The sequence below is a fragment of the Panthera tigris genome, chromosome C1 (assembly GCF_018350195.1).
Source record: "Panthera tigris isolate Pti1 chromosome C1, P.tigris_Pti1_mat1.1, whole genome shotgun sequence".
Classification (NCBI taxonomy): domain Eukaryota; kingdom Metazoa; phylum Chordata; class Mammalia; order Carnivora; family Felidae; genus Panthera; species Panthera tigris.
The window spans coordinates 102,268,553-102,292,031 of NC_056667.1; the positions used below are offsets into that span (position 1 = coordinate 102,268,553).

The window sequence follows — 23,479 nt, forward strand, 5'->3', positions numbered from 1 at the left end:
AGTGCTGCTTGTTTTTTTTTTTTTTTTTAATTCTTTTAGGTATTCTTGAATTTTGTTTTTGTAAGCAGTTCTCTGGAAACCATTTATTTTTAATTAAAAATTAAAAAGAGGGGCGCCTGGGTGGCTCAGTCGGTTGGGCGTCCGACTTCAGCTCAGGTCATGATCTCACGGTCCATGAGTTCAAGCCCCGTGTCGGGCTCTGTGCTGTCAGTTCGGAGCCTGGAGCCTGCTTCGGATTCTGTGTCTCCCTCTCTCTCTGCGCCTCCCCCACTCACGCTCTGTCTCTATCAAAAAATGAATAAACATTAAAAAAAATTTTTTTTAATTTAATTTTTCAAGAATTTTTGATATAGTTCTTTTGTGTCCTACCCCACATCACTCAATACTTGACAAATGTCTTGGGACCATGTTCTTCAGTCAAGCCCACTTGCCATAGTTTATCACCTCAGCACCATGGGACTTTGGGAGATTTCACTCTTTTATAAGCCTTTTGTCTTCACTCTTTTTTTTTTTTTTTAATGCTTATTTATTTTTGAGAGAGAGACAGAACACATGTGGGAGAGGAACAGAGAGAGAGGGAGACACAGAATCTGAAGTAGGCTCCAGGCTCCAAGTTGTCAGCACAGTCTCGGTCATGGGGCTTGAACTCACGAATCGCGAGATCATGACCTGAAGTTGGGTGCTTACCCGACTGAGCCCCCCAGGTGCCCCTGTGCTAGCTCTTAAGCATCCCATGCAGTTCAGCCTCAATAAGTGTCCTTTGGGGAAAACCAGGCACATGGCTGAAGCCCTTCAAGTTTTCAAGTCAATCCCTTTATGGCCACATGCCACTAAGAGCTTAGTTGGTTTTACTTTACCAACCAACTTCAGGTGCCCTCTGCCCAGGCAAAGCTAGGTCCTCAGCCCATGCCCAGAATCAGCAAATGGCTATAGGGAATAAGAGAACACGTGATCTCAATTCACCTTGGACAGTTCTACCTTGTTTCATAAACTTGAGCTCATCTAGACCTAGTTGCTACTACAGTTCTCTAATAGCTAAAAGTTGCGAGCTCAGATTGGCTCCTTATCTGGTAGATTCCCGGGATTGTCAAATTCTTCTACTCTGCCCCCAGATATCCTAACTCTAGGTCACTCTCCTAGATGACCTTCTGAACCAGATCTGCTAATTGGGGGAGAAAAAGAAACTCCATCTTCGGGGTGGCAGAATATTTCCATTTGTGGATAAAACAGAAGACCCCAAACATCCAAGATGTCCTCAGCCTGACCCCCAGAGATATTTTTCTGAGATCCAATTGAGTGTGCAACACCTCTCCCACTACCCAGTCCCAACACCTAACTTCTACTTGTGACCCAGAACTACTGTAATCTCTAACAAAGATCCCTGAAAACAAGAACTAAGTTACAGTACAGGTCATAGTTTTGAGGAATCAGTTGGCCTGGGGTAAAGACTTCTCCCATGATCCAGGGGTGCTCTGTATTCTTGCCTGATGTTCTTATCATAAGCTATCACTAGCAGGTGCACTTTGGAAGCTATAGTGAAAGGAACACTAATTCAGAAGAAGTTGAGAAGTTTGTGAAAACCTACTTTTGGTTTAAAAATACCATATAGTGTATGGACTTTAGGTCTTCTGACCTCTGACACAGAGCCCTGCCCTCTTCCCTAGAAGTCAGTGAAAAAGAGAAAATTCACAAGACAGGAGTGTCCTTTAGAGCACAACTGAATGCCTGAGGAATTCTAACTGGTGGGAGAGAATGGGGAAATTCATCTTCAGCCGGTGTAAGTGCCCTGGATTCAAAGAATGGGTTTGGGAAAGGGGGGAGGGACTCACATATGTGCGGCTGGATGACCACTGGCCACACAAGCCATGGGTGTAGGGGAGAGATTCATGATGTCTTTGAACAACCTGTGTTATGAGTAACTGTCGGTGCAGAGGAGGGGGGTGGGTATCGAAGGGATCCAACAAGACCCTTAGCCAAGTGAGCCAGAGAAATGCTTTAGGAAGCACACACCGATGCAAGTCTGGGCCTTGATAGAATTCTGGTGCCATGCTGTTTCAGTGGCCAGAGGGCATGATGTTTAGGAGAGCATGCTGTCGGAGGCTGAGTCCACATCACATCTGACACTGTACCTTATCTGCAGGTAGTCTTGTGACCTGCTGTGGGGGGGCTGAGGTTGACTTTTGTTGTGTTGCCGCAATCCCTTGTCTTCATCACCTGCCCCACTTCACCCCTTCACATTCACTTCTGTCATCACCTCCCCTACTCTTCTCACCTTCTGGTCACTCCCAGTGGCACTCTCTTCTCTCCCTCAAGGAAGTGTAACTCACTTTAGATACTTTGGAGTGGCGTGTATAAGGGAGTCTGACTGTGTTGTTTCAAAGTCCAGGGGTCAGCTTTGTAAGAACTCTGTGAAATAAGGGATGGAAGACAAAAATTATCCTGCTACCACCATGACCCTGAGCAAAGCCACTTGAGGAGAGTGATTTGCTGTCAGAATGAAGCACATAATCTGCTTCCATAGAAGTATCTAACAGTAAGAATAAGTAGAGAGGATCCTCATCCTTGGATGTGCATTAGACTCATCTGGTAATGTGCTAATTTACTCACCTGGTAAAGTAAATCAAGACAAAGCCCACATTTGAATCCTAGAGGGATTACAGATACCTGGATTCCATACCAGAGATTTCTATTTAAATGGGGATGGAGGTAGTGGATGGAGCACCAATATTTTTATAGAATCTGCATAGGTGATAAATGTACAGACAGGGGTGAAAACCCATGGTCTAGGGTCTCAGCAAACCCAACACAAGACAATAGCTAACTATGCAGTTTTAGAGTGCTGCATTTCAAACCACTGAGTCTGCATTCCTCTAGTTAATGACAGCATAGCCTGGAACGAAGAGGAAAAGTGGCAGATGGATGGATGACATCACTTCTGTCCTACACCTACACCTTCTCTCTTTATTCAAATGTGTGTGGCAGTTCGCATTCTTTAGGTTCTGAGACTACTGAGGCAGATTTTTTTTTTTAATTTTTTTTAACGTTTATTTATTTTTGAGACAGAGAGAGACAGAGCATGAACGGGGGAGGGGCAGAGAGAGAGGGAGACACAGAATCGGAAGCAGGCTCCAGGCTCTGAGCCATCGGCCCAGAGCCCGACGTGGGGCTCGAACTCACGGACCGCGAGATCGTGACCTAAGCTGAAGTCGGATGCTTAACCAACTGAGCCACCCAGGCGCCCCTAGGCAGATTTTGATAAGATAATCAGTGACCAGCGAAAAACTCAAATATTATTGCTGTGTAATATTTTTTATTCAACAGTTTTATGGGAAAAAATGTCACATTTCTGTTACATCACATAATTTTCAGACATGTCAAAGTCCAATGACAAATTACATTTGGAGAAAAGCTTTAAAATCCATTTTCATATGCCATTCCTTTGTGGAATACAGCTCTGTACCTCGGCACTAAAGGTTACAAAAAGCACCATTTAAAGGAGGACTTGCTTATTTAATTCCCTTCCAAATTATAGTCTTATTCCCCCTTTATGACAGAGCTGCACTCATTCAAATTGCTTCAGTGAAATAACAACCAGCATCCTCCCATTTACCAAAATTCAAACAAGTCTCACATATGGGCCCAGTGTGGAGATTAGGACCAATGGACATCAGTGAGCTTTGGCTGTTCTAAAACCACAAGCTAGGTAAGGTAAGTTTTCTGTAGGTGGGAACAGAAAAGATGATCAAATACATAATACTTACGGTAGGTAGATACCCCTTGACCATTTAACCTGACTACAAAATCCACAGAGCGTTTGGTATTTCACAGCAATCTTACTGCAAAAGCACTGTGCTACACCCAATTAATTGAACTCCAAATAAGGATGGAACTAATACATTAATTTTTAATGAAATTTAATCACTTCAAAGCACAATCGAGAAAAATAAATCAAGACAAAGCCCACATTTGAATCCTAGAGGGATTCCACTGCTAAGAATTGGATTTCATAAGTAATAGACTCTTAAGGTTTCTCTTTCTTTCCCTCTTTTCCTCCCTTCCTTCCTTCTTATAATTTAAAAAATAAATTTGGCCCTTTTACTCCAAAAGTTTGGGTTCACTGAAGAAATGATAGGCCTTCTACCTTCTGCTGTGATGGGCACCTAGGGAGAGACAAATGCCTAGATCCGGAGTTGTGAAAGACCCTAACCCCACCCCTCCCAGGTGCTCTATCCCATGCGTAGCTGGAGCGAGCTAGCAGTCCCTGGTAGAAGACAGCAAGGCCTTGGTTTTAAGGATGAGTCAGAATAATGTGTGAACAAATTGTGTATCTGCTCGTAGGCCTGTGCCCCAAATCACTAGAACGTGAGGACTTAGAAATCTCTGAGATAGAATATTTTTCAAACACATACAACATAGACTATTGCATATCATTTTTAGTTGAGGTCAAAATTTTAAAAGCCCTATTTCCCCAATTAGAAGCAGGGGATTCTATCATTATGTCTCCTTCATTTATACTCAGATTAATATAAGCCCAGCCTAGAGGTAATACTTCTTTCCAAACTTCATTTTAGCAGCATGCATGTAGTATTGACACTTTAAAAAGGCTTTTTTCAGATCTATTAGGTCTACAAGAGACAAGAAATAATTGGAGGCCGAGGTTTGTACAATCCTCTCAGAATCTTCTCTTGGATTCTTCTTTTACAGGGTTTCTCTACCATGTAAGCATTGTTTTTAAAAAAGCCAACACTGTAGAGGCCAGGTATGCCCCTAGGGGGTGTTACTTGCAGTGACCAAATCCCATTCATTTCTAAGCTTAATGCAAGCTAATAACCATGACCATACCAGCAAGAGGATTAACATTTGTTTTAGGTAATGTTTGACCTGAGACTCTGGTAAAAGTCAGCTTGAAGGCAAAGCAGAATTCAGAAAAAAGGGTAGAGAACAGAACAAGAGACGAAGGGATGTTTTATATAGTAGGTTCTGTTCAGTGAGATCCAAGGATTCCAGTATGTCAGGTCTCATGTAATTAACAACAAAAAGGCTACTTTTAGTTCTGAGTTATGGAAGCCTTTAGTTTCCTAGTATCCTCCTTAGCTCAGTCACTCTTCCTTTTCCTCACAACCCCCAAACCACGATGCAGTTCTTAAAGGGTGAGCCCTCCTAAAAGAGTGATTTTCTAACTCTTCTAACTTTGACTCTGTGAAACTCCTATAGGTTAAAAAGAAAAAAAAAAAAAAGCTAAAAATGTGGGGTGTTTTTGCCTTTATTCATTTTCAAAATCTGCCAAGCTCTCTCTTGCAGAAAATAAACTATCCCTTTAACCAACATAAAAGAATGAGTGGGGTGTACTCTGGGCTACCTTCCTCCTTTCCTCTCTACCTTCTAGAAGTTTCTTGGAGACAGACTGTGTGTGACAGGCTTCTCAGAGCCAGAGGTGTATGAGCAGTGCAGAGAAGGGACAGTGCTGAAGGGGGCATCGCCCAGCTCTCCTTGCCTGTCCTCTTCCATACCAGCTGGTGGGCTCTCATGTCACATTTGGCCAAGAGATTACCTCAGAACTTGGGAAACTGACACTCTACATTTCCAGATCGGGAAGATCTCAAGGCCACCAGCACCAAAACCTAGCGTCACTGGAGTCAGAAGCCTCTGGCTTGAAAAATTAAAGGGATCTCTTTTCCTGGCCCACTCTACTGATAACACCTGTGTAGAGTAAAAATTTTTATACACGAACACATAGGCAATCACAATTCAATACTGTTGACAAGAAAAAGGAGTGTAACAAAATCCTCCATTTAACAACCAGGATTTTGAATCCTCCTATGTGGCCCACTTATTTAATGGGTATTGGAGAAAACAATACTATAACTGAAGACAATGTAGATCCTGAGAGCTGGTAATAATAGGATTTGGCCTGGATTTTTTAAATGACACACCACTCAACAAGTGGTTGGGACCATAAAAGGTTTCCCACACAAGCCTTTTGCTGCAGAAGGCAGCCTTGAGTGGCTAAAGCGGTATTTACTCTCGGCAAGTAACCACCAAAGCACTTAACAATTTACATTCCCAGCAAAACCACCACCCAATGCCCTACTGCCTCCCTCCCAGGATCTAACAGGTCTACATAACCCAAAGACAACTGTGTCATCAGCTTTGAATAGGAAAGACAGGAGGTAGCTAAACTGACCTAAGGGCATCTATGGGTGCCCTTTCAGTGCGGCTGGACACATCTTAACAGTGAAGGTGTCTCTCAAGCAACAAGTTTGGCCTCCTTCAGAGTTGAATGTTTAACTTGCATTTATCTGTAATGGAAGAGCCACAGATATTTGGGGGAAAAAAGTTTTATCTTTGAGCAACATTTCAAGAGTGGAATGAATAGCTACTTTTCATTCCACAAATGAAAGTCACTGACCTCACTTCATCATCAAACACTTTTAAAAAAGAGAAAGACAAAGTGATTTTCCATTGGCACTTGGTACAGGGAAGCAATACTATTCACGGTTAGAACACCAGGGCTACTTTCCTGCTTCTTGGCGTAATGGATCTTGAAGTTAAAAGAAATTTTTAGGTGCACCCAGTGAACCTGAATCTATATCTAGAACAGCGTTTAGTGCAATGATGTGCATGGGGTTGGTCACATTAATGTAAGACTGTAGAGGAGTAGACTACTACTTTCTTGTTGAAGAAAATCTTGGGAACCATTTATCAAGGGCCTAAAATTCTCCTATGTAGTCTCTTAAGAACAATGAAAAGGCATTTTTTAATTAAAGAAAAATGTAGGCACATAAAAAAATCTCCCAAGGATGAAAGACATTAAAGCATTCCCTGGTTCCATTCCCATCTTCAAAGGTGTCTGCTCTGTGAAAGAAAATATGGAAGCAGGGCCAGGCCAGGTGCGAAAACCGACGGGAACGTGCCAAGACAGCCTAAGCCGTGGCACTAAACTAACACAAGAAAGTAGACCTTCCGCGTTCTGCCTTCCTTACAACGCTGAGACCTATTTTCTTTAGTAGAAGTTAAAACAAGTGGTAACAAAGTGGCCTGGGCCTGTGCTGGGCTAAAAAAGGAGACTTTCTGGCAGCCCTAGTCTCTGAGGTGGGTCAGGTCTTACGTAGCCTTTGAAAGGGGTCACCTGCCAGTGAGTTTTGTTGTTAGGGAAGGGTCAGGTATAGGATCGGAAGGAGCTTATCAAAGCAAGAATGTGAAATGAGAAGAAAAAGGGTTCCTGTGGGGCATCTGGTTATCATAAAAAGCACAGACTGTGCCACACACTCTAGGAATACAGAGAACCCATGCAAGGAAAGCTGCCCCTGCCAAGGAGGCAGCTGGAAGTAGGGCAGAAGTCTGGCACAAGCCCATTCTTTGGAGAGCCAAGGTAGCAGTGACAGAATCTCTACCCAACAAGGATCCTGAGAGTTGGCTCTTCGTTCATTTTAGGAAACAAGCTTCCTGTAATGGTCCTTCCTGCGGCTCCCCCGAACAGGTCTTGGGGAGTCCCCATAGGCAGAGAGAACACATCTAGCTAGGAGGCTTCCATTAACCTTCCTCTCATATATGTATATGTATATATATATAATTTTTTTTTCTTAAAATAAATTCCATGAACTCATAAAGCTCTCATCTGCAATCAGATGCAAAAGCAGAGCATCCTACTCAAAGGCTCTGAAACACACACATCAGCCTCAAAGCAAGTTAGCCTTCCAGTCTCCGGTGAAGACTGGTCCAGTCCAGAAAGGCAAGGGAGATGCTTCTCTTGAATCCCGGAGGCAGGAAGGGATCCCTTCAAATGGGCTTGTACAGCAGAGTAGTGACATACTTCTTCTTGTAGCGATGGGTTGCGCTAAGGACCATCACACTGTCCTGCAGGGGAAAGAAACATGCAGCTAATTCATTAGTTTAGGCAACAGGCGGCTCTTCCCAGCCATCAGTGTTTCAGTCACTCACTTTTAACAGAGATAGTTGGAAATTATAGAAATAGGTTGGTTTTGGAGTCCGTTCAACTTAAGTTCCAATCCTGACTCCTCCTGTAACTCTGTTTGTGGCCTTGAGTAATCTACTTGATGCCTCTAAGCCTTTTCCCTCATTATTACAAAGGATAACACCTACCATTAAGGTGATGATTATATGAGAATATCTAGCACGGTACCTGACACATAATAGGTGCCGAAGAAATATTAGTCTCCTACCTCACTCCTTTCCCTACCTCAGATTTGAATATTGGGCTTAATTAAAACTTGCATGGAAAAAGAAAAAAGAAAAAATATTTTGACATTCAGTTTTAGAAGAAAGTCTAAAATGCACTGAGAAGAAAGGACAGTGATCCCCCACCCTGACCTTTCCAAGCCCCAAAGCAGGTCTAATTTCCATTTAATACCAGGAATGAACTTAAAAAGTTCATTCTAATCAAGAGGAAAACTCAGGAATCCCTCTCTCTGAACAAAGTGGACCCCAAAATCTTCTTTGGAAAGATATTCAATCCAGTGGATCCAAACAGCCTAAACAATCTGACAGAACCAAGAATGAATGGGTCAAGGCCAAGCAGAACTACAGTAATCAAGACACTGACCTGAGTCAGAATCAATATGAAGAGTAAGAGGTACTCTTTCCCCGGCTGTGTTGCAGCCTCAGGGCATGCCATAGGAGGAGAGGGCAGGCCTGTGAGCATCAATTGAGAGCCAAACAGCAGTTACAGGAGGCAAAATTCGGTCTAATCCCAGTGCATCTTCCTATTTTCCCGTATGCTGTAGTATCTACAATGAATACTTCTCAGATTAACATTCTGTGACCAGAGTGTGCTGATCACAGCCTAAATATGACAGAAGCGAGGCAGGTTAAAAAAATAAAATAAAATAAACCAAAACTCCGCTCCAGGAAGGGTCTGGTAAAAATGAGGAGCAGGTGACAGAAAGACCTACTTGGAAAGACCTGGTGCAGTGACCACTAGAAAAGAACATGGAATGAGGACAGGAGGACCTCAGTCCTCTCGCCGGTACTTACTGGCAATATGACCTTCTCTGAGCCTTAGTTTCTTTATCTATAAAACAGGGGTTAAAAATAATACTTACCTCACAAGGTTATTATAAAATTTAAATTCAATAATATATATATTTGAAAAGTATCACATAATCTGTTAAAGACAGCTGTATCAGTGATTTCCTCAATCTGGCTGCACATCTAAGAAATAAAAGCAGCTTAAAAAACAATTACCGGGGCTCTATCCTAGACATACTTATTCAGAATCTTTGGGGATGCAGGCTTTGAATCTGTATTTTTACAAACTTCCCCAGATAATTCTGACAATGAGCCTAGTTTGGTAACTACAGAGCTACCTAAAACTTTACTCCAGTAGCCAAACCACAAAGATGTGATGGGACTGAATGGATAATTTTCAACCCAGACTCCGAGGCAGCAGAAAAACTAAGGAGAACGCTAAGAGTTGGAGGTGACAGAGCAAATCTGGTCACATTTCCCCTTTACCTAGTGTAGAGGAGAGATGCAATCAGTGGGTATATGTGACTGAAGCACCCGACAGCAGCTCCTATCCACCTTTAGAAAGCAAAAGCCTTAGTCATATTTGAGGATTCTCCAAACTGGTAAGATAAACTTGCTTTGTCTGCAATGAAATCCTAGTGCTATGAACTCTAATTTAATTAAGTAGGTGGTACAAAGGTTATAGCTATCCAAAAAGAAACCAGGAAGGAAAAAGGTTCATTAAGTCACAGGGCAATTCAGCTAGCCAGAACGTAGGATAGGGACTAAGATTTAAAATAAACAACCAAACAAAAAAATCCACCTACTAGTTAAGAAACTTCTCCTACAATTTGACCATTACGGCCTGCTTTAGCTTCAGTGAGGTAGCAGGGCAAATTACCACTGGAGAACATGTGTTACCCCTTCCCTCTCATTTTGGGGAAGAGCCAGGCCCACTACTCACCTTAATGGATAATGCATAGAGATGGTTCAGCATAACATGGTTGGGCTCGGGAAGCAAGGCTGGGTCACACTAAGAAAGAAAAAAATCACTAAATGGGATTAAATGCACAGTTTTAAACCAGTTTACTCTTCCTCAGAGCTCTTTGGAAACTTCTGAGGGGCGGCTGGGTGGCTCAGTCGGTTTAGCGTCTGACTTTGGCTCAGGTCATGATCTCACAGTTCGTGAGTTCCGGCCTCATGTCGGGCTCTGTGCTGACCACTCAGAGCCTGGGGTCTGCTTTGGATTCTGTGTCTCCCCCTCTCTCTGCCCCTTCCCTGCTCATGCTTTCTCTCTCTCAAAAATAAATAAACATGAAAAAAATTAAAAAAAAAAAAAACTGTTGAGAAACTCTAAACTAGAATGTATATTTCTTTTAAGTGATACTATATATCAATCATTTGTTCTCATTACAGAGAATTAGGAAAATTCTGAGTCCAGGGCAAACCCTAAGCCTTTGCATCTATTTATCTCCCTTAATAAGAGTGAAAACAAAAATCTTGCCCACAACACGTACAGAAGATTTGTGTTAGGAGACAAAAACCTTAGTGGGAATCAAGTGAACTGACTAGAGATATCAAGTATACGGGGAAAAAACCCAAACCCAAACCCCTTATACTCCTTTTGTATACTCCCAAATGATAAATATGCCTTATCTTCTGTTGGAACAGAAGTCCCAGTTTCTGGGACTTCTAACAATCTATGGTTCTGGGTCTAATTTATGACGATCAGAAGGTAACTATGAATTTTGATATCAATAGCTGGAAAAGTAACAACTCAGCCCTGGAAAAAAGGATCTGTAATGCTATTGATATACACATGATTTATATTCTCAACACAGCTTTGTAATAATCCTGACCTCTATGATTACTAACTTTGGATCAGATGGTTCTAGTAACCCCCAGATGCCCCAGCAATCCTTTCAGGATACTCACAGATATATTAGTGTCCTTGTTAAGAATAACTTGAAGAAGGTGAGGAGGTAGGATGGGTGGGGATTTGAATCTCTCCTCGGATCGAAACACGTACATTTCTTGACCATAAGGCCCTGGGGGAGAGCTGGAAAGGTCTGGAAGATATTTACCCAAATATAAGGGAAAATTGCAGAACTAGTAAAAGTGCGTGAAAAAAACTGTCAATACATGGCAGCTAATATTAAATATGGTAGAAATCATAGATCATAAACTTATAAGCTGCTGGCTCTACAACTGTAAGGCAAAGAGTCTGAGTCATCCTGAACATGAAATTCCTCAACATGGCAACATGATGGGGAGGACAGAAGAGGGGATGAGGAGTCAAAGTTGTAGGTTCAGAGAAAAGCTACTCTATTTGTCAGTTGTATGACCTGGGACAAATCCTCCTACTACAGTCAGTTTCTTCATTCATAAAATGAAAGTAATATCTCTACCCTATTTCACAATGTCTTTATAGCAATCAAATGAGATAACAGATGTTTCAAATGAGAAACAGATTGTTTGTGAACTGTCAAACAATGTGAAAAAAATTAAGATTTCTTTTCTTTTCTTTTTTTTTTTTTTTTTAAACACCCAAGCAACAGACAACAAGGATATACACTCTTAAGATTGCTGATGCTACAATGATTGCAACAGTGAGGACAAGATTACTAACACTGAAGTAGTTGTTAGGGAAATGTAAACCAAAAGCAGAATTAGATACCACTTAACACTCATTAAGATGGCTATAATAAAAAAGACACAATAATAATTGTTGGTGGGGCGCCTGGGTGGCTCAGTCTGTTAACTTCGGCTCAGGTCATGATCTCACGGTTCATGAGTTCAAGCCCTGCACTGGGCTCTGTGCTGACAGCTCGGAGCCTGGAGCCTGGAGCCTGCCTTGGATCCTGTGTGTGTGTGTCTCTCTCTGCCCCTCCCCAGCTTGTGCTCTCTTTCTCTCTCACTCTCAAAACTAAATAAACATTAAAAAAAATTTTTTTTAAAATAATTATTGGTGAGGATGTGGAGAAATTGGAACCTTTGTACCATCCTGTTGCCGGAGGGAATAGTACAATAGCTTTGGAGAACAGGTGGCCAATTCCTTCAAAAGTTAAATGTAAAGTTATCCGATGGCCCAGCAATTACACTCTTAGGAAATGAAAACATGTTCACACAAAAACTTGAGCACAATGTCCAGAACAGCATTGTTTATAATTGACAAAAAGTGGAAATGATCCAAATGTCCATCAGCTAACAGGTAAACAGAATGATATATCTATACAATGGAATTTTATTGTCACAAAAAGGAGTGAAGTATTGGAGCGCCTGGGCAGCTCAGCTGGTTAAGCATCCAACTCTTGATTTTGGTTCATGTCATGATCTCAGGATTGGAGAGTTCAAGCCCTGCCTGCTTGGGATTCCCTCCCTCTCCTTCTCCCATTCTCTCTCTCTCAAAAATAAACTTAAAAAAAAAAAAAAAAGTTCTGATACATATTAAAACATGGATGAACCCTGAAAACCTGCTAAGTGAAAGAAGCCAAACATCAAAGACCACGTATTGTGTTTTATATGAAAGGTCCAGAGTAGGCAAATCCATACAGGCACAAAGGAGATCAGGAAACTGGAAACTGGGTTAAAGGAGGAAGAGAGAATATCAAAAGTATGCCGGTCCTCTTTCTGTATAATAATGGGTATATGTTCACTGGCTGCTTTGCCAGAATCCTCTAATGCAAAAGTGGAGGGCTGCAAGCAGTCTTATCATTTAATTCAGTATTACTAAACTCTTTTGGTCACTGCCTAACCAGTCAAGAAGAATGTCCAACTTTATGTTCTGAGATTATATAATAAAAACAATATTTGTATGATTTTCATAGACAGACAATTATGGTACCATTGATTGGTCTCTTAGAAGCTACATAAGCCACCCTTGTGCCCTGATATTCTAATATACTGCACTTACGGAAAAAGGTTGAAGCACCTGTCCATGAATTCAAAGCCAGTGAGTAGCAGGGGCAGGCTCTGAACTCACAAGGGAAAACTGCACTCACTGGGAACACAGTGCACCATTCTTTAGACCGGTACAGCCTTTGTTGTAATGTAATAAAATGGTAACCGTGAGTGTGCTGAGCACATCACTCTTCTGATGCTATAGTCAATGTGATGAAATCCATGGAAAAAGTAGTATTAGGAGAAACAAAAAGATACAGGTCTTTTCCTCTACCAAGGAATTTATTTTTTAAATGTTTATTTTTGAAGGAGAGAGCGAGAGAGAGAGAGAGAGAGAGAGAGAGAGCATGAGTGGGGGAGGGGCTGAGAGAGAGGGAGACACAGAATCTGAAGCAGGCTCCAGGCTCTGAGCTGTCAGCACAGACCCTGACGTGGGGCTCAAACTCAGAGTGTGAGATCATGAACTGAGCCGAAGTCAGATGCCCAACCGACATAGCCACCCAGGTGCCCCTAAGGAATTTTTTTTTTTTTTTAACCCAAAACTTATAATGCAGTTAATATACACACAAAAGAACTGTGGGGTTTTTGTAACCCTCCCTCCCTTCACCCCCGCCTGAAGACTGCCATACTTGGAGGGCCCTATAAAACTGCCAGCTAAGCTATCAAACCAGCAGGATTAAGCTAATGCATCTAAACAAGGCAAACCAGACACAACTTGCCTCAGCTGGGTGATACTGCCAAAGGGTCAATGAAAACTTGAAATATTACTAGAAATAGGCTTTTATTTCACTATTTATTTTTTTATGAAAAAAAAATTTTTTTTTTTAATCTTTATTTTGAGAGAGAGACAGAGTATGAGCAGGGGAAGAGCAGAGAGAGGGAGGCACAGAATCTGAAGCAGGCTCCAGGACCTGAGCTGTCAGCATAGAGCCCGACGCAGGGCTCGAACTCACGAACTGTGAGATCATGACCTGAGCTGAAGTCGGACGCTCAACTTACTGAGCCACCCAGGCGCCTCCACTATTGATTTTTTTCAAAGCCCATGTGAAAGTCTATGAGCAAGGGAAAAGCAGAGGGAGAGGGAGAGGGAATCTGAAACGGGCTCCATGCTCAGTGTGGGTCCCAGTGAGGGGCTCGATCTCATGATCATGAAATCATGACCTGAGCCAAAATCAAGAGTCAGACGCTTAACTTAGCCATGCACTTACTTAACCATGCACTTAGCTACCCATGTGTCCCTAGAAATAGCTTTTTAAACTATAGGCCTATGAAAGAAAGGATAAAACAGAAAATAGAGTACATTGCATGTAACAAAGGCACACATTCTGCTATGAGACTTGTGTTACAGGTGTGTATGTGTATGTGCGAGTGAGTGAGCAAGAGAGAGAGAGAAGGAGGGAGGGAGAGAGAGAGAAGGAGGGAGGGAGAGAGAGAGAAGGAGGGAGGGAGAGAGAGAGAAGGAGGGAGGGAGAGAGAGAGAAGGAGGGAGGGAGAGAGAGAGAAGGAGGGAGGGAGAGAGAGAGAAGGAGGGAGGGAGAGAGAGAGAAGGAGGGAGGGAGAGAGAGAGAAGGAGGGAGGGAGAGAGAGAGAAGGAGGGAGGGGGAGAGAGAAGGAGGGAGGGAGAGAGAGAGAAGGAGGGAGAGGGAGAGAGAGGAGGGAGAGGGAGAGAGAGGAGGAGGAGGGGGAGAGAGAGAGAAAGGGGGAGAGAGAGAGAAAGGGGGAGAGAGAGAGAAAGGGGGAGAGAGAGAGAAAGGGGGGGAGAGAGAGAGAAAGGGGGGGAGAGAGAGAGAAAGGGGGGGAGAGAGAGAGAAAGGGGGGGAGAGAGAGAGAAAGGGGGGGAGAGAGAGAAAGGGGGGGAGAGAGAGAGAAAGGGGGGGAGAGAGAGAAAGGGGGGGAGAGAGAGAGAAAGGGGGAGAGAGAAAGGGGGAGAGAGAGAGGGAGGGAGGGAGAGAATTGGGTTATAATGTAAAACAAATGTCTTGCTGTAGATCCTCATTAAAAAATTTGAAATGAGGGCGCCTGGGTGGCTCAGTCCGTAAGTATCCAACTTTGGCTCAGGTCATGATCTCACGCCTTGTGAATTTGAGCCCTGCATTGGGCTCAGAGCCTGGAGCCTGCTTCAGATTAGGGGTCTTCTCTCTTTGCCCCTTCCCTGCTCATGCACGCGCGCTCTCTCTCTCTCTCTCTCTCTCTCTCTCTCAAAAAATAAACTAACATTAAACATTAAAAAAAAAAGTTTGAAATGAAATTCACTAGACTGAGGTTTTTCTTGTCTCAGAGGAGACCTAAATGTTTACAGGACAAACACGTATATAGACAAAAATATATATATTAACAAATTTTACATATATACATATATAAAACATATATACGATTCATATATATGTTGTGTGTATGCATATATATACATATATACATGTGTATTTGTATATATACATATGTATACACACACATATATACATGTATACGTAAATACATATACATATATATACATATATATTTACGTATACATGTATATATACATATATATTTACGCATACACACACATATACTCATCTAGGACCAAAATGGACAAATGGCTTATGCTCAAGGGTTGCCCAAAAATTTATACAAATTATATGTATATAAAACATATATATGATTCAGAAGATTCCTGAGGATAAAAAAAAAAAAAAAAAAAAAGAAGATTCCTAAGGAGAAAAGGAAAAAACAAACAAGGGGTGCTTAGGTGGCTCAGCTTGTTGAGCATCTGATTTTTGCTTTTTGGCTCGGGTCATGACCTCACAGTTCATGGATCAAGCCCCACATCGGGCTCTGCACTGACAGCAAAAAGCCTGCTTGGAACTCTCACTCTCTCTCTCCCCCTCCCCCATTCATTCTCTCTCTCTCTCTCTCTCTCTCTCTCTCAAAATAAATAAACATTAAAGCAAAAGAACGAAAACTACCCTTGGGAAGGAACATGCGTTATAAGAAGAACACATCAAGAAAGAGCAAATACTACAAACTTACCTCGACAAGATGTCTCTGAGCTTTCCATTGAATCTAGCTTTAAAGCATCAAACACCTCAAAGTCAGATTTCTTGACCTGGATCAAATTGTTAATCGTGCCAAGCTGACTGGTAACCACAGGCTGAAACAATGGATGGAAACAATTCATAAACCCGGTTTCAAATTCATCTCTTCCATCTAATTCTCCTGTTTTAAAAATGATCATACTCAGCACTTCCATCTTTAATCAAGAGAGAAATCCTCCAGTGTAGGGCCCCATCAATCCTGACAGCAATGACATTTGACACCAAGGGGAATAATAGCCAAAAGGACACAGTTAAGTTAATGGTTACCCTTGGAAATCAAGGCCTTACCTCTGACGGATCATGAACCCATTGTCCATCCACAAAAAACTTGTACTGGTGCTCTCCCTCAGGGAGGTCTAAGATGGCAACAAAGTCATTATGGCTACAGAAGAAAACAGAAAGTTAAGCAGGCCAAGTTCCTATTAGAAGACAGAATGTTAATGTAAAAACCATGAGACTTTCACAACATCATACCAATGGCCTCCCACATTCCTAAGCAATTGTCCCCCGGAATAGAAAATAATTTATAGACCCATTCTCCTTTTCTGTATTACCTTGAAGACTTATTTACCAGCCCCTCCCAATAACTTTAGTTCTTAACTAATATCTGGAAAAGAATGATAGAGATGTTAATCCCCAAAATGGTTTGCCTTAGCACAACTAATATGCTTCAGTAGGAACAGACCCCTCACAAGTATAAAGAAGATAGCAGGTAGCCTCAGGATACAGAAATGCCTCAGGTACCCTTTCCACATTTTGGTGAGCATTTTCTGAAAAATGATCTACATGTAAAGGGCCATTCTGATTACCAAATAATTCATTACTGCTCTGCAAGCAACAACTCACATTAGTAACTAGATGTCATGTTGTACTTTGTTTTGATGCAGAAGTCAGAACAAGTGGACTCAGCCAGTTACAAATGACTTCCCACAAGCATAGATAGGATTTGTGTTAACAGTCCTAAAGAATTACCCACAAAGCTGTTACGCTAAGTTCCTCTGAGGCAGTGATATTCTAATGGGTAAAACATCTCTGACTCACTACAAGGCTTAAAAAAAAAAAAATGTCACAAATGTAGTCATTGGTCACAGAAAATGTTCTAGAGAGAGTCCCTAGCAGGTGGAGAGGAGCAGTACAGCCAGGTCTCTCTCCTGAGAAAGGAAATCAGGTCTCTGGTTTCCTTTGTAGACTCATGTAGACTCAACCAAGACACTTGTCTTCACCTCTTAATCAGTGGAATCTTGGTGCTCCAATTGTTGAAGGACCCAGAGATGAAGACCTCCTTGCCTCCTTCAGACCAGCGGATAACAGTGGGCCGGGCCTGCTGTGTATGCTTTACGGAGTCCTCCAAATCTTGTTGCCATGATACAAATTCTTTGTCCCCAGGGAGCTGTAAGAAGGATTAGGTCATCCCTAAATTGTGACCCAGGAATTCTTAAAAGGTCACTTTCGCCCCTAGCTTACAGAGGGGTGCTAGGTTTCTACTAAGGATCAGTAAGCCTTGAAATTGGCAACTAAATCACATTTTGAATAAACTATAAAGAACTCATCGAGGACCAAAATAGTCAAATGGCTTATGCTCAAGGGTTGCCCAAATCACAGCCTAACTTTACAGGCTGCATACATCACCCACCCTTTCAGAGCCTTAGGATCTCCCTTTAAAAAAAAAAAAAAAAAAGAAAGGGGGATTGGGGCACCTGCGTGGCTCAGTCAGTTAAGCATCCGGCTCCAGCTCAGCTCATGATCTCATGATTCGTCAGTTCGAGCCCCACATCTGGCTCTGTGCTGACAGCTCAGAGCCTGGAGCCTACTTCCAATTCTGTGTCTCCCTCTCTGTCTCTCCCCCGTTCATGCGCTCTCTCTCTCTCTCTCAAAAATAAAAAACATTAAAAAAAAAAAAAAAAAAGATGGGGGGGAAGCTTACTGACTGTTACCAGATTAACTCACAGGCAGGCAATTATGACATGCTTCTGAGTACCTCTTAAGAGAAAAAATATGAAAAAAAAGTATGCTTCTATAAAAAGCAATAAAGTTAGCCATGTATTTTTCACATGTAAATAGGAACAGTTTTCAATGATCAGTTGTAATGGAAGTTAGAAATACTGAAATTCATAAATAATTCACAAACTTCATTTTAGCAAACAGGTTACAAAAAGGACACTAAAAATATAAAAAATCATCATCATTGGTTTCTTAAATTTTGGGAAGTGTTATGAAATCTTGACTTGCTCACTTCTGCCAAGTTTATACTAATTATTTCAGGAGTAGGGATGAAAATTCTGGACTCTCAAGAAGTAACCCAACTGGTTAAAGTAACCCAGCTTCCTTTAACAAAAGTGGTTGTAATATCAAATGAGGTCTGTAGGATTCTAAAAACAAATGTCTCCTTACTTAGTTTCTTTTCATTTCCATCCTTTAGAACAAGAGTTGGCAGATTATGGCCGGTGAGCCAGATGCTTTTATAAATAAGCTTTTATTGGAAAATAGCCACACACATTCATTTATATATTATCTACAGCTGCTTTCACGCTGTAGTAGCAGTATTGAATGTTGTGACAAAACCTATATGGCCACAAAGTCTAAAATATTTACTGTCTGGTCCCTTGCAGAAAAAGTTTGCTGATCCCCACTTTAGACCGGCTTAAATGACTTTGTTAAATAGGTAAACAGGACTGTACTGTATCAAGTCAAAACATTTAGCAAATAAAATAATGTGGGTTAAAAAAAAGGATTAACTTATTCATTTGGGCTTTACTTTCAAAATGGCTAAGGTAGTCTACCTTACATATTGTCTCTCAATATTCCTCAAAACTACACTATGAGACACCAGTAGCAGCATAAACTGAAGTAAATTGAGAAACAGAATTGAAGGGACTTTCATATTACATAAGTGACTTAAGTGAAAACCTTGATCTCCATATTCTGAAAGCAATGCACTCTTGCCTAACTGGCTGCATTAAAATCACAGAAGTTTTTACACATGCCTAAGAGTAACTCTCAGATTCTGATTTAGATACAGGGCCTAGGAATCTATTTTTAAAAAGGCTCACAGAATAATAACAATACTGTGATTAAGTTAAAATAAAGAAAAAAACCTCATCTTTAGAGATACATCCTAAAATATTTACAGACAAAATAATATTTGCTAGGATGTCTGGAATTTGCTTCAAAATAATTGGGGGGGGGAGTGGATTGGGGTATAGATGATATAAATTTGTTCACAATTTGATCATGATTTAAACTGGGTGATGGGTATATAGGAGTTCATTACACTGTTCTCCCTACTTTGAAATGTGGAAAATGTTTCCAATTTTCCATATAGTGTTTAAACAAATCTCAAGTGATTCTAATGTGCAAATAGGATTGAGAACTACTGAACTGGTCCACCGAGACTACTGGCATTTGAAGGAATGCAGGCCCCACTGCCACTGTTCCTATGAGTTACCTTCATGATTTAGTATTTTCAGTTTAGAGTTTGAAAGCTACAAACTATTAATATGCCTAGCTTTGGAAGAAAGCCCTCCCACATATGACATGACATTTCTGAGGCAGGCCTTAGTGCAGCTGACTAGCGGAAAGACCATTTACTCCAAGTTAAATAGTCAGCAAGATCATCAGGAAAAGAGGCAAAACAATGAGAATTATAGTTTGAAAATGTTTAAGTGAAACACTGAAGGAAGAAGTAAAGAGACTAGCTTGAGAACTATACAATTTTAGATGTAGAAGAGACCTGAGGAATTATCTGAACCGATTTTCTTATTCACAAATGGCAAGACTGAGGTAAAGGGAAAGAATGACCCCAAAAAGGTTCCATTTCAGATGGAGGAACCTGGCTTTTAATCAGGACACCGGTTACTGCAGTCACAGTTTGACAAACACACTCACTGTACTTAAATCCTGAGTCATCGATGTAGGAAAAGGGTTAAATTACGAGATGGACCACCTTGAAAAAGCTTTGAAGAAGTAAATTCAAGTGACTGGGTAGACAGCTCATATTTTGAGGAAGAAGTCCTGGAGTGGGAAAATGAAGAAAGGAATGGAGAAGAAACACCAAGAAGTGGTCCTTTTAATCAACTTGACTTCTTTTTCTGTGGTTATGTTCTCAATTGGGATTCAAGAAAATAAACAGAATCCAAATTTCACGTGCCACCGACTGGGCAAGTCATTCTTTACTCTGTAAAACTCCAGTTTGGTGAAAGGTTTGTAGTGATAAAGACAAAAAAAAAAAAAAAAAAATCAAACACACCCCAATCTCCTCAGTCCCTCCATTTTTCTACTTCACCCCACTCAGACTGTCTGGAGGAATTATTGTTTATCATGCTGACAGCTCTCAATGTGACTAGGAACATTCGGTTGGTAATCACATTGCTGTCAGCTCCATCTATCTCTACTGGTGAACACAAGTTGCCACTTTTCTCAAAGTCCTTGGATTTGAGTTCAAGGTCCCGGGGACAGCTGTGGGCTGTCTGTTTTCAGCGATGGTATCGTTATGAACTACTAACAGGAAGTGGAGAAATCCTGGAATCATCTGCTCTCCCACTTGAGGAGCAGCTGGGCATGAAAGAAACACCACCTGAACTACCACAACTATAAAGTATGAGATGAACACTGAGCAGTCAACCAAAGAAGGTCCTTTATTGATCCCCAAGATTAGGAGATTGTATCAAATAAGCAAGTGGTTGCATGGCTCACAGCCATGCAAAGGGCAAGAGGATCAGAAATGCTGAGTTCTTAAAGCCAATACTACACTGTATGTTAACTAACTTGAATTTAAATAAATAAAAAAAAGAAGTGCTGAGTTCTTAGAAGGGCAAAATGATACTGATACATATAAGTTGTCAGGAAAAATAAAGTCACTTACCCACCTCAGGTCAAATTTGAGAAACTGCTGCCTATGGTCAGCAACTCAGGCAACTTACAACCTATAAATTCATCAATACTCTAGAAGAGGGCACCTGCCTGTTAGGAAAACCAGATATTGGGGGTGGGGGTGTCTACAGTCCCCATCGTAATCATGGCCAACAGATTAGTCGAAAAACAAAAACTCCGCCTCTATTCTATTTTGAGGCAGCACCGCAGGAGTAGTTACCATCTAACATCTCCGTGCCCGAAAAATCCCTTTAATTCAGAAAACCGTAAGCTAGGTCAGCGTGCTAAGAAAGAACCAAGAGAGGAGGAGCGCTGACACCCAGCCCGCTGCGGCAGCGCCCGCTGGGGGCGTGGGGAACGCTCACCTTGGAGTCCGGCAGGCTGAAGACGCTGGGATCGTCGGTACTCCCCACCATGATTTTGTGCTCCTTACCCGGCGCATGGCCGCCGGCACCCTCGGAGCGTGCAGCCTTGGCGCCGTGGCGCTCCCCAGCCACCCGGTCGCTGGTGGTGTTTCCCATGGCTGCAGCTCGAGTCCAGGGCCACCTGCCGTGGGGAACAACACCGGACTAGGAACACCCCGGCGGCCGCGTCAGGGGCGCCCCTGGCTCCGCCCCTGCGCCTGGGGATTCGGGCAAGGGAATCCCCGCCCCAGGGAAGCCGAGCCCGGGGACCCCTCCTCCCCCAGCCTCCAGGGGCGCCCGGAACCCCCCCCACTCCAAACCCTCTGGATGCCTGCTGCTCAGGAAACCCACTTTGGGGAACTCCCCGCATCCCCGCGCGCCCCCACCCCAATCACCTCCCGCGATGCTCTCCCTCCTCCCCTAGCCACCAGTGCGATGGTTGTTCTGCGGATAAGGCCACCAATAAAGTTATTGAAATTGAAGCCGCGCCCCGGGCTAGCAAACCTGATTTCCTCCTAAAATGGCTACAAGGCCAGTGGCGCGAGGCCCGCCCCGCGCGTTCCCTGCGGCCGCGCGGCGACGGCACCGGGAGCTCGCCGGCCTCTCTAGCCGCCAGCGCCTCGGTGGTGGGCAGCCTCCTGCGCCAGGCGGGGGCGCCAGCTCCGCAGTTAGCCTCGCGCCGGGGCTGGGATGTCCGCTCGGGGGCCTTGGACCAGGAATCATTGTCGCGGTCAGCCCCCTGGCCTTCCTTTATGGGCGTGGTCTCCAGGTGACACTTAGAACCGCCTCGCTGGGCTCGGGTGTCCTGTACCCGGAGAAGCGGCGCTGCTGTCTTCCCGGCCGCCCGACACGGCTTCAGGTTCGCCAAAACGTTTTCTGGGCAGGGTTCTTAGGATAGGCCCGAAGAGGTGGGTTCCGATGGGGAATTAAAAACCAGACTTCCTACTGGAGTCAGAAGGAAGTAGCGGCAATCGCTTGGGGTTCAAACTAACTGATGTGGGGAGCAGTCAGCCTCGACTGGGGCCCAGGGAATAACGGGTGATTAAGAGATAAACCTTGACAAATTAGTGAAACGTTAGTCTGAAGAGGCGGAGAAAGCTATTCTAAGCTAAGAGACAGCATATACAATGAGCAACCCCGGAAGAAATAAAATTTGAGAAAGAGCAACAACAAAAACAAGGAAGACAGAAGGCAGAAAAGGACAAAGATAGTTCTAGGATTGGGACAGATCTAGGTTTTTACTGATAATTAATGGAACTTCTATGGTATTTACTAATTCTTACCTTGTATAATTATGTGCATGCCTAATTCCCTACGAGAAACCCTTATCACTCAGTACGTGTTAACCCAGCCCAGCAACATTGGCATCACCTGGGCACTTGTTACAGGTGTAGAATCTGAGGCCTTAACTACACAATCAGAATCTGCCTTTTACAAGATCCTCAGGGGAATGTGTATACATACTGGAGTGTAAGAAGCACTGCTTTGACAGCTGGCAGAGAGCAAATCTGGATGATTCCTCTTCATATTCTGCATGCGCCTTGTACAGAGTAAGCTTTTAATACACATTTACCCAATGAGGGATACATGAATACTGTTTACTACATTTCTAACAAGATAATACCACTTAAACAACCGGTGATGGGGAATCCAAGTTGTACAAAGCCACCCTTTATTTTCTTTTTGAAATTTTTAATGTTTATTTATTTTGGGGGGGAGGGGCAGCAAGGGAGGGAGACACAGAATCCCAAGCAGGCTCTAGGCTCTGAGCTGTCAGCACAGAGCGGGACTGGGGACTGGAACTCACAAACTGCAAGATCATGACCAGAGCTGAGGTTAGAGGCTTAATGGGCTGAGCCACCCAGGTGCCCCAAGACCACCCTTTCTGAATGAGTAGCTCTGTTTGTTGAAAAGTTTATTTTAAATTGAAAACCCATCCACTTAAGTTCAACAAATCCACTTCTCTGCCTTTTGTCTTTCCTCTGCCTCTAATGAACTCAGTTATTCTCTGGCTTTTAACCAAAGACAATTTGCAGAAAAAAAGGTACATTTTTACAGCAGCCTTTTGCTCATCCCTCCAAAATCTTGACTTCCTGGCTGTCTCCTCTTTGGTCCCTACCATTTCCCTCCCTGCCAGTTCATTTTATTCTTTCCATGGGATGTGAAGCAAGGCCCTTGAAGGAGTAATACATTCAACCTTGTGCACTATTCAGCTCTCTAACCCCAGGGTGGTTTCTCTATGCCAAATAATATGTCCCTGGTGTG

At 42.7% G+C, this 23,479-nt stretch overlaps 1 protein-coding gene and 1 long non-coding RNA gene across 5 annotated transcripts in view; one reads left to right on the top strand and one right to left on the bottom strand.

Annotated features, from left to right (window-relative positions):
• Window positions 1–3,290: 3,290 nt before the first annotated feature.
• PRKAB2 (protein kinase AMP-activated non-catalytic subunit beta 2) lies at window positions 3,291–21,795 on the bottom strand. Of its 3 annotated transcripts, XM_042993934.1 has the most exons (9): window positions 21,719–21,795; window positions 21,176–21,356; window positions 17,165–17,331; window positions 16,230–16,323; window positions 15,877–15,997; window positions 10,903–11,036; window positions 9,932–10,000; window positions 8,995–9,031; window positions 3,291–7,857 (listed from the first exon to the last, which is right to left on the bottom strand). In XM_042993934.1, exons 2-9 carry the CDS (start codon window positions 21,329–21,331, stop codon window positions 7,838–7,840), a joined length of 798 nt encoding a protein of 265 aa, XP_042849868.1. In that variant the 5' UTR covers window positions 21,332–21,356; window positions 21,719–21,795; the 3' UTR covers window positions 3,291–7,837. The 3 variants fall into 3 exon arrangements, with proteins under 3 accessions (XP_042849868.1, XP_042849867.1, XP_007092653.2); XM_042993933.1 differs by lacking the exon at window positions 8,995–9,031; XM_007092591.3 differs by lacking the exons at window positions 8,995–9,031; window positions 21,719–21,795 and having other exon boundaries at window positions 21,176–21,391.
• A 76-nt stretch (window positions 21,796–21,871) lies between these two features.
• Window positions 21,872–23,479, top strand: part of LOC122240833 — a 46,360-nt gene continuing 44,752 nt past the window's right edge. The window contains exon 1 of one of the 2 annotated variants that reach the window (XR_006220534.1): window positions 21,872–22,122. This is a non-coding gene — a long non-coding RNA (uncharacterized LOC122240833). The remainder of the gene's footprint in view (window positions 22,123–23,479) is intronic. The other variant, XR_006220533.1, reaches the window with a different exon arrangement.